The 12045-nt window shown below is 33.1% G+C and overlaps 1 protein-coding gene across 1 annotated transcript in view; it reads right to left on the bottom strand.

Annotated features, from left to right (window-relative positions):
• LOC124362009 (glycylpeptide N-tetradecanoyltransferase 2-like) overlaps window positions 1-12045 on the bottom strand; it is a 56058-nt gene that overhangs the window by 22449 nt on the left and 21564 nt on the right. The window contains exons 4-5 of the mRNA XM_046816147.1: window positions 5272-5488; window positions 3093-3209 (exon numbers count right to left, since the gene is read on the bottom strand). Of these exons, the coding sequence (XP_046672103.1) occupies window positions 3093-3209; window positions 5272-5488 (334 nt within the window). The remainder of the gene's footprint in view (window positions 1-3092; window positions 3210-5271; window positions 5489-12045) is intronic.

Here is a 12045-nt window from a genome sequence, read left to right as displayed (position 1 = left end):
TATTGTAATATCACAAACACTTTTAGTACTTGATTTAATATTTAGATTTCCTTCTTTGTTCTATTCTCTCTGCATTCTTCTCTGTATTAGATCCCACTCTCCCTGGAAGCGTGTTGGTCCCTCTGCATTTCCTAGGTGGTTCTCTAAAGAATTGAAGGAGCTAGTCATATTTAAGAAGATACTTCACAAGAGGTTCAAACGATCTCACGATGAGATGGACTATCGTTCGTTCTGCAGAATCCGAGAGTGTTGCCGGACCCTCTCCAGGGAATGCCATGCTAGCTACGTGGGTTACGTCAACTCTACTATCTCCTCGAACGTCAAGGTGTTCTGGAGCTTCGTGAATGACCTCAATCGCACATCTACCACTCCTTCTTCACTTGGACTTGGCAACGTTGAGGTCTCTACTCCTTTTGAGATGTGCGAGCTCTTCGCCACCTACTTTTCCTCTGTATACACACCTGCATCTTCCGAAGCTCTGCCTGTTCCGCCCTTCAATACCTCCTTTGTCTTCTCTGATTGCTCTGTCTCGCTCAATGCCGTTCACGGAAAACTCGTTGCTCTTGACTCTGCTAAGGGATGTGGTCCTGATGAGGTTACTCCGGGGGTCCTCAAGTTTTGTCACTCCGAAATGGCCCCTCCGCTCTGCTTTCTGTTCAACCTCAGCTTGTCCACTGGAATTTTCCTTGATGCTCTCAAGGATGGATTCGTGATCCCTATAATGAAGTCTGGCGATTGCAATGACGGTACCAACTACAGACCAATTGTGATGCAATCTGTCCTGAGTAAGGTGTTTGAGAACCTCATTCTGGACATGCTGCAGCCTCTCTTCAAGCATGTTATCATTGATGAGCAGCACGGTTTCCTCACAGGAAGGTCAAAGGAAACAAACCTCCTTTCACTCCAGTGTTATGTGATGGACGCTCTTAGCCGCAGAAACCAAGTGGATGCAGTTTACATAGACTTTAGCACGGCTTTTGACAAAATAAGTCACCGGCACCTTCTTGCTAAGTTGGAGGGATAAGGGGTCGTCGGGGTGATGCTGCGATGGTTCAAGAGCTACCTCTCTGATCGAAGATTGTTCGTCCGGTTTGCCAATCACCTATCTTGTTCCTTTGTTACAAGCTCTGGAGTGCCCCAGGGTTCCCATCTGGGTCCTCTTCTCTTTTCGATATTCATAAATGACATCAAGGAAGTCATTGGTGTTCCCTTCCTGCTATTTGCTGATGACATTAAGCTTTTCATTGAGGTAACATCTATCCACGACTGCCAGGTTTTGCAGAGCGCCCTGGACAATGTCCTTAATTGGTGCACCTCCAACGAAATGTCTGTGAACCCTTTGAAGTCCAAGCTTATCACCTATAGTAGGAGGATGACTGTTATAGTTGCTGAGTACTCCATGGACGGATCCCGGGTGGAGAGATGTGAGGTAATCAGGGACCTTGGCGTCTTAATCGACTCGTCATTCGAATTTGGCTCCCACATCAGCCACATTTGCTCCAGAGCCTCAAGGTCATTGGGTTTGATCATCCGGACAGTTAAACACGGGCTGAGTACCGGCGCTGCTGCCCTTATGTTCAGGACACTTACTCGCCCGCTGCTGGAGTATTGTTCTGTGGTCTGGTCCCCATACCAACATGGACATATCAAACAGCTCCAGTCAGTGCAGAGACGCATTGTGCGATTTCTGGGATGCCGTTCTGGGATGAGATACTTTGACGTCTCAGTGGACGAGCTGTCGGCTGCGTATGGTCTTCGGAGTCTGGAGTGCAGACGAAGAGTTGCTGATATCTACTTCCTGTACAGGCTCATAAACTGCCAGATCAATTGCTTCAGCCTACTTGAGATGATCCGGTTTCGCATCCCCACAGGAACAAGGCAGCAGCATTTGTTCGAGCTGAGTCATGCCGCCAGGAACTACCTCCGACATAGCCCCATCCCACGATTGATGCGACTCGGCAACGACATTAGCTCGTCTGTGGATTTTTTCTCCACATCCCTTCGAGCCATCAATTGCATTGCTGCGGACTCCAGCCCAGACCTGCATTAGTCATCTCTTCTAGTCATAATCATAGTCTTATTGCAATTTCTTTTTTGTTATTAATCACATTCTCTATCGTTTTGTTATTCTATAGTGTTGTTATTTATTCGTTTGTTATTCATTGCTCTGATATTTTTGCCTTGTTATGGTTATTATTAAGTCCGTTGTTCTTGTTCTTTCTGTTATCTTTGTTATCTGATTCGTAGTACTTTCTAGTCGCCGTATTATTAGCATTTGTGGCAGAGTTGTCGGATATCTTCGTTGTGTAAGTATTTAAGTAGTCAATGTCAGATTTAGTTGTAAGGCATTGCATTGACAGTTAAGCATCTTGTAGCATAGCTATTGTTATATCCAATTGTTTGTTTTACTCGTTAAGTTTTGCTGTTTTGTTTTCTTCTTAACATGAGCCATCAACTTGTTGTAAAGTGTAAATTGGTGTATTGCCGTTGGAATGTAAATAAATAAATAAATATTCTCATGTAGGCACAGCCACAAGTACCCAATGTCAACTGGGTACCCAAAGGCTTTGATTAGTTTCACTCTAGAAAAACACTGTTTTTATTAATTAATTAAAGATTAACATAAATGAATTATTTTGAAACTGCAATGTTGAGATAGTTTAGACTGTAATAATATTTAATAGTTCCACTTTATAGACAGCTAATAACTATAACAATCAGTTTCCTTTCCAAATCGTCCATTGAAAAATAAAACTTGAATAAAGAAATATAATTCTGTACATAACTACCTTATACAAACACAGATTGTGACAGTTAAATATATTAATTTTTATTACTGAAACAATGTTAAGTAACGATAATCAACTGCTTATTTAAATCTGTACAAGCTAATATGTGATTTGAATTATTAAAATTGCAAATTAGTTGAAAAAGGAACTCGTTGTTTTGAGTATCACGGAATGTACTGAGTATGTTATAATGCACACAAAGCATAAACAAGTGGATGTACTGGGTACGTCAAAGTTCATAAAAGAATTAGTGATTGTAAAATAAGAAATGTTAACAAATAGACCGTGGTAAATGCTACTCACTGGTTGTAAATGCTGAGTGTGGCAGGAACTGCACTGATGAACCCCACCAGACGGCCATTCTTGGTGACTCTCACGCCACAATGCCAGTCCTTCAGCCACCCTGGTGGTTGTAATGCCCTGCACAATCACACTTTTAGCTCGACACTCATATATTAGTATGCCACAGATTCTTAGTCCATTCCTTAGTAAAATGTATCTCAAAACCTAAACTTAAAATTAGTAATGGCATGAAACCATAATACTGCCTAGACAGAGGACACACAATGTTCGGCCTACCCAACCACTAAAATAGATGATAAGGGGAGACACTTATACAGTACCTCAGACAGATTGGTAATCTAAATAATTATTTATATTCATTTACTTATTTTATTGGGAACAATATTTTTGTAATAATACACTATATATGATTTGAAAGCGAAAAAGTGTTCTATGTTTAAGTTGTTGTGTGTATGTGAATGTCACTGTCTTATGTCATATACTAATTGTATTAAAAGTTACGTTCGGTATTTAAAGTATTAAAAATCTCAAATCCATCAAATCTTCAACAAAGATTCAGATTTGATAATCAAGATTCAAAACTTGAATCTGCGGATATCTGCACGTCATTAATCATCAACTAAACAACATTACACAAATTACTGATCGCTAAAACATCTTTTTGCTGTCTATGAATGCCCACACCATAAAATCATAACCTAATTATTTATCTATCGTACTTATGTAAATATTTTGCTTGCGGTTAATATTTTTCATACTTATGTTTGCACATCGCCATGAATCAGCTGTGTTTATTGGCGGATGACAGCTGATCGGCATTACGCAAATTACCGATCACTAAAACGTGTTTTTGTTAATTTTATTTATGAAAACCCGTAGATAGATAACCTAATCAAATTAATTATCATGCTTTTGTAAATAATATTTTGCTAAGAGTTTCGTTTTTCTATGTTTATGTCTATGGAATGTCACGAGTCTGTTGCATTTATGCGTGGTTATTAACAGCTAATGTTTGTTCACTTCAAAATTTTTGTAGTTATATAGATATTACCTCTATAAAATTTGAGATTTTTATATTTGATTTCTTTATGTGACTAGTGTTGGTTTGAAATTTGTTATGTTGATATATTTTTAATAAGTGATACAAATGTGTGCTCATATTTATTTTCAAATTAAAAGCATATATTCCAGAAGCACATATAATCTATCAGATTATAAGTATAAGGTAGGGGATATGATTTTTTACTTATAATTTAGCTATTCAATTCTCTGAACCTACGCAAATCTCTTTACAAATAGAGTGGTATTCTTGGATTACTTGTTATATTATCATTCTCCAAAGGTTTAAGAATGACAGAAATTTGATTTTTTGTGATTTTGTTTGAAATTAGTAAAAAGTCTTCCAGAATTTAATTTTGGAATTTGGAATTGGATTTGAGATTCAAAAATTCAGGATTCACCCATCACCAATTTACAGGTCCTGAAAAGATGGGAGAGTTGTTCATCCCCATATAAAATGATTCTCCTATTTGGAATAGACAAAAGAAGAGTCCACATAAATCAAATTATCACACATTATCACCATATAATGAAAAACTTTAGCTAGGTCTTTACTTACTTGGTAACTTGCTAGTTAAACTTAAACTAGTTAAACCCCAATAGTTAAACTTGCTAGTAAAATAACTGGTTAAACTTTCACACAGCATCTATCCATTTAAACATATAATTTTGATTGTGTAATAACAGTTGTGTGAAGCTCTCACAATATACTGCCAAGGTAACAGTTAAAAAAATGTAATGGATACATTGTGGGCTATTTCAAAGTACCGTTATTATTAAAGAATATTGTATTTAAAACTGAAAAACACAAAGATTTGTCATTGACCACTTTGCAATATGCTTAACAGCATACAAAACAACTTGGAAGTGAATAGTTAGTGTTTCAGCTTATCACATGGTAGTTTCTATTTTGAATTCTACTTAAGATATAGTCACACAACAGTGAAAAATGTTAGGATAACCTTAATAGTCGGTCCTGGACTAATGTCTTCTATAGCGCACCACAAAACAATAAACTAAGGAGTACAAAAATTTAGTTTGGTGAGTTCATAAAGGACTTTTAAAGAATAATTTGCTAGATCACTACGTACAGCTCTTGAAAGTTAATAAGTGAACCAACCATTTCAAAAACTGAGGTGGGTAGTCGAAGCGGAACATGGAGTCATCATCCTCGACGTAGTTCTCGTTGAGCAGTGTGTAAAGCTCCTTGAGCACCAGGGGGTCATCCAGATTCAGAGTATCCCACTGAAAGCCTTCCTGCAGAGAGTACGGTTCCTGTCTTATCTCTGCTAGGGACTTCTCAGGCTCAATCGGCTCATTCACCGTGATCTTCTCATCTGGAACAGGTATTGAGATAAAGAATTCTATAACGAAACTAAAATATGACACACTTTCAATTTCTAGATATTACAGTTGCTTAACTACTTTTTATTCTATTTAATTTATTTGTTCTCAAGCATTGCATTAAATAATAATGTTACAGCTGATGTGATATCAAACTTCAAATCATTTAGTGATATTTTTTTTATCACCTTTTAAGAACTGCAATCTGATTTATTCCTCAGATACTCTTGGAGATTTTTTGATTGTGCCTCTTCAAAGGACTTTATAACGTTATGAACTACTTACTCCCTTGACTAATATATATTAGGGTTTATTTTTACTTTAATATGTACAGGGAGCATAATGATACATTGAAACATTTCTTGTCCTTTCATTATTTAATTCATTTTAAGGGTTTAATTTTCTAACATTCTGAGTGAATACACCACGGCTAGACTTTCAAAAATCGCAGATTATGTTCTGGAGTAGTGTCAATATTTTCAATGTAATCCCCTATTACGATGTTTGTATCTGAATGAGTTTGCTTACATCGTGGTGTTTATCAGGATTCACACAACTCAACAGCATAGTATGTACTGTTTATATCTTAACTTTTTCACAGCATAACAGCTTCTGGTCTACACTGTTATTCAATTCCATTAGCTGAGAAGACACAAACTTTAAAAAATTGTTTTTAATAAAGTTTGGTAAAACCGTTTGATACAAAGTTGTTACATACCCAAAGGAACAGGTTAAATTACATTTTATTTCAACTAAGATTTTAGATACCTGTTTAATATAAAACCCGTTTTATACAATATTTTTACTAGTTTGTGCAATAAAAAATTGTTGTACTTAAACTTTTAATACAATCCAGTAATTTTTTATCAATATAAAGAAGAGCATACGAATTTTATAAAACAAATACTGCAATAAAAATATTACAATGTTTTCTATTACTAAACAAAGAGAGAAACTAGAAAAACAGGGTATTACAATAAATTCATGTGTTGTACAAACCCCTGAATTTTCAATAATTTGTAAATACAACTAGTGCATACATGTACATTATGAGTAACAATTGTTTTAAAAATTACTAAAAGTTATCAGTGTTCTGTAAAGAGCCATTAATTCAGAGCTGGCTGAAAAAGGTTACATATTTGAAATAATAATGGAGATTAGATTGAGCCTTGATGTTTACTATATTTCTGAAGTAGTGAATAACTGCATTTATACAGAACATGATGAAATATTGAAACTGCTGTGTTAAAATTCGAGGTGGACTGTCTATGAAGTTATCTGTGAGTTATGGAACTACTGATAAAAGGGTAAGGTCGTCTGTTATCGGTCCAGTCAGGTCAACATCACTATGCCCATCAACGATATCATAACTACAAGTTTCTGTATTAACCACACCTCACCTCAGAGTCTGGTAAAAATGTTATTTCACTTTATAAATACGCTTTTGATTTCAAAATTATGAAATATAAAACATTTTGAATATTTTATTAACATTTACAACAGGTATGTACATCAGTGATAACTCCCCACACCAGGACAAACAATCTGAATATATTGAGCCATTGCCAGCACGTCATAATGCACATGGCTATTATATAAACCTTATGTCAACAGTAAGCAAATACCTTGGCTGGATATGCAGTAAATTGTACCACAACGAACATTTTCAATATTTACGTCAATTCAAAAACAGTCAACAACACAAAACAATTTCAAAAAAAGAGTTCTAACAACAACCCCTTTTAACACAACGTATCTAAAACATCATCTATTGTTGATATCAGCAGGGAGTTTGCGGGATATAGAAATTACTCAAGATAGAAATTTATGACCTGAAAACAGGTTTTCTGCAATAGAGATTGTGTTAACATGTTTGCTCTCAGGTGGAAAATATATAACCAGTTGAACAGCATTACATAATAAACACCTTACCAAGGTACTAACTACACTGAATATGACTCTCACCACACACCAACCTTAAAAATATATAACCAGTTGAACAGCATTACATAATACTTAAATAACCTTATGACTCTCACCAGTTGAACAGCATTACATAATAAACTACCCTCTACACTGAATATGACTACTACACTACTACACAACTCTCACCAATCACCAACCTTAAAAAATATATAACCAGTTGAACAGCATTACATAATAAACACCTTACCAAGGTACTAACTTACACTGAATGACTCTCACCACACACCAACCTTAAAAATATATAACCAGTTGAAACAGCATTACATAATAAACACCTTACCAAGGTACTAACTACACTGAATATGACTCTCACCACACACCAACCTTAAAAATCACATGAAATGTTTTTTTATACCAGTAATACATAATTATATGTTAATTTATATAGTTACCAATTTTTAATTGCAACAGCACATTTACTTGTACCACTTGGTCTATACAGCAATACTATATTATGTTTTCAATAGCAGTTAAATAAAATACTATAGACCAGCTGATACATATTATATGTGCCTCTTATAAATCACGTGTAATTATAAAACTATAGGTGGTAATTAGTAAAGAAACCACTTTTAATCATTTAGGTTATTAGAATTATTTCCGGAACACTAATTGACAGTACTTACCAAATCACAAATTTTAATGTGACACAACGAAAACTAGTGGTCACAAACCACATACAAAGTTACAAAAGATCAAAATAATTTTATAAAGAGTTAAGGGAGGTCAGCGGCACACATTTGTGTTACTGGTTGGTTTTAGTCACACCGAATGTAACATTTTTGTGCCGCTGGTCCATGGTGAGAAACCATGGGGCACAAATATGTGCCAGCTGGACAAATTTCAAGGAAAATATTTAGTGTGCGACTAAAAGTGTTCACCTATATGATCACATAATCTTCATTTCCTCGAACACAACTTTCAATATACAACACATATTGAATCAGTACACTACAATTCATACTAAAACAATTTTCTTCAACTACATTATCAATACAAGACTTCTAAAAGCACCGCTTCTTAATGGCAATCGTTAGTTCATCTGATCCGATTAAAGACCCAATCCATGATATCTGTATGGCAAGACTGTATGTCGCTTATATTACGCATATGTAAAAAGAGGTGTCAATTTTACAAGCACCAATCAAATTAGTTCTAAATTCATATGAAGTAGAATATTCAAAACTAGTAAAGCATCATGCCTGATAAGGCGTTGAAGTCTTGCATAATATGGTGTATAGCCTAGAGATATGATTGAAGAAAGATTATATCATAAGAACTTCTAAAAGCCTTTAAAGTGCTGAATAAGTGTAGCCACTTTTTAATATCTAGCCAATATTAAGAGTGCCTAGTGGGTAAAATGTTAAAATGTGTTACAGTAATTAAACCATAATATTATTCCAAAAAACTATAAAAATTCCATTCTATTACATACACTCATTATATTAAAGTTGACATTTGCATGTAGTATTAAGTATTATTGGCTAAATAACTTGATATGATAATCACATATATATTTATCTCAGTTTGTTATGTAATGTTTTGCTATGTTATATTATTATATTATCTTATTATCTAACACTCTGGCTCCCAAACTGAAAAATTTCTATTCTTGGGGTATGCTAACTTAGCTTATGTAAGCTCAGGGAAATAACAGGTTATATGTCAACACCACTAAACTCTGTTTAAACAATTGATATACATGCTCATTTATTAATCCTTATCAGCTCATGTAATGAAGTGAGAGTACCACACTAGGGAATAAATACTGTATGTACCAATAGGCTATTATGGGTTTTAATTTATATAATACTAGGAAGTAGTATGTTTTTGACAATGGATAATTTTGAGGGGCCACAGGACTTTTTCATTGTTATATGTTTATCACTAAACTTTAACGTGTTAACAATCTGGCATCTGTAACAATTAATTACCTAGAAATTAATTGGTTTACTTTATTTCCAAATTTATGTTAAAACTTTTTAATAAAATTCCATATTATTTTACACGCTCTAGTATGGGCTACTTAGGAATTCAAACCAGAATCTTTAGCAAGAAAAAAGAAAATGTACTAAACATTTTAACAATCAAAACAGTTTTTTTTTCTTAAAATAAAAAGCTCAGAAATTGTATTTAATCCTAAAACAGACTTTTGCACTACTTCCAGAATGGATATTCTGGATAGGAAAAGTTGGAGGTGGGGGCCGCTTCCTTTCGAAATTAACGAGGAAGGATTTTGGGCATTAATCTCAGTCATGTCTCCTTTTATTATGTTTACCAGCCATATAATGAGTTATACCAAATGCCTAAATGTCATTTAATGTCACGATGATCAATAACATCACAATCGAATCATGTATTGCTAGTAGATTTTAGCATTCTTATTTTGGCGTTCTGTGACATGAATAAATGTCAACAAAACAGTATTTCAGACTACTAATGAGATGATCAATAACATCACAATCGAATCATGTATTGCTAGTAGATTTTAGCATTCTTATTTTGGCGTTCTGTGACATGAATAAATGTCAACAAAACAGTATTTCAGACTACTAATGAGATGATCAATAACATCACAATCGAATCATGTATTGCTAGTAGATTTTAGCATTCTTATTTCGGCATTCTGTGACATGAATAAATGTCAACAAAACAGTATTTCAGACTACTAATGAGATGATCTGTGTTTGTTTTCATAATATGGCCTGTTATCATTTACTTTATATTGAGCTGTTTTATTGTTAATAATTGGCAATTACATTGTTTTGATTTCATAGGAAAAATGTAGGGAGTTATTAAGTAATTTCAAAAGTCCTAATAGGAAGATCCCCCAACTAGCTTTAGTGAACAAAATATATGTTAAGCTAGTTAATATGTTGAGTTTTTTTTAACTATGTCTGCTGTCAACATACATTAGGCCTATACAATTTATTTTACTATGAAATACTAATATAGTTAATATTTTTTAGAAAACAACTCATACTACTGAAACTTATACAGTAGATGTTCTTTGATAAATATACTTCATCTTTATATAAAATCAAACAATAAAATAATATTTTATTGAGTTCCAAAAAATATAAAATTCAACAATATTAGTGGTTTATTTTATTTTTAAGTCATCAGAAACCACTAGACACTTTCCAAAAGTGAAAAATCTGGATTTTTGTATAAAACTGAATAATATGGTATTTTTACTTATAAGAAAGGCAAGATCAAAAGTTTTTTCTGGACTGAGAAAACAAATTTTCTCTGGTTTTATGGTACTCTGGTACCAAGCTGAGATCACGGAGTGCTTGTACAGTTTTAAGTTTGGTACTACTAGTAACATATTTTTGATAACCTAATTGAAACCGATTTATATCACGTAAAAATTAGTAGTAGATAGTGACAGAGTTGCCTCTGTATAATCCTCAAGCACTTTTTTCAAAATAAATATAGATTGACATGGGCAACAGACATATGTTTTCAATGACCATTTACAAGGGGAAAAATGAAAAGGTTCAAAATCAAAGATTTTTGAGATTGTTTTGAAAGTAAAAGCAAGTTTGCAACAAACTTTTAAGTATTTTTTTCTTTAAGAAGAGTACAATTTATTGAAAGAAAACAAAAAATAAGTCAACTTAATTGCTTAAAAATGTAAAAGTTGTAATATTTTAAGTAAAAGCTTAAATTTAACCAAAAAGGTGTTTTTTTACATATTCCACTAATACTAACTAGGTGATAAAAGGATTAATACATTTTTAACCACTATTTTTCTTTATCTATTCAAAATAAAAGGCAAACTAAAATGATATTTCTACAAGTTAAAACATTATTTATAAAAACAAATAAACTAAAAAAAACTTTCCTGTCACACACTGCCAGATGAGTCAGATTAAAGTTATATAAACTCAACCGTACTAATAAACTTTAATAACAGCATAATATGTATGAAATTGTTACATTTATTATTTCATAAACAGAATTTAATTTTAAATATGTTATGTTTTTGTGTTGTTTAATATTATTTAATATTTTCTATATATCTAGATCTGTAAATTTATTCAATGAATAGATTTAAAACATTTAAGTTGATTAAAGTCCTAAATATGAAATTTGTATTACATCTTTTTAATATGGCCAAAATTAATATGTAAGTTTTAATTTCATTAACTTTAAAAAACAGAACATTTTGTGATATAATTATAATTAATACATATTTTAAATAAATATAAAGCAGTCATGTATTTTTATATAAAACATTGCAAAGTCTTAAAATGGGCTAATAGTTTCAGTATCAGTGACACTGTGGCGCTTGTAGCCAATATTTTGTCTGACAGTGGAAAGGTTAAAACATTTAAAATAACAATATATTAGAGTTGACTTTTCTATTCTTGGTGTAAAAGTATGTAAAACAAACCTTATTACGTTTCTTTCCAAAAGCATTTTATACAGATGACTATTAAGCAATAAACACTGACAAAGTTCAATAATATTAATCATAGATGATAACTAGAACAGTCCTTTTGAAGACTACAAGTAAACTAATGCAAATGATGAAATGAGGAGCTGAAATAAAAAT

This window comes from Homalodisca vitripennis, chromosome 5, assembly GCF_021130785.1.
Source record: "Homalodisca vitripennis isolate AUS2020 chromosome 5, UT_GWSS_2.1, whole genome shotgun sequence".
Lineage (NCBI taxonomy): Eukaryota > Metazoa > Arthropoda > Insecta > Hemiptera > Cicadellidae > Homalodisca > Homalodisca vitripennis.
Note: the sequence above shows the minus strand (reverse complement) of the source record. Positions and strands in the feature narration are given on the sequence as shown.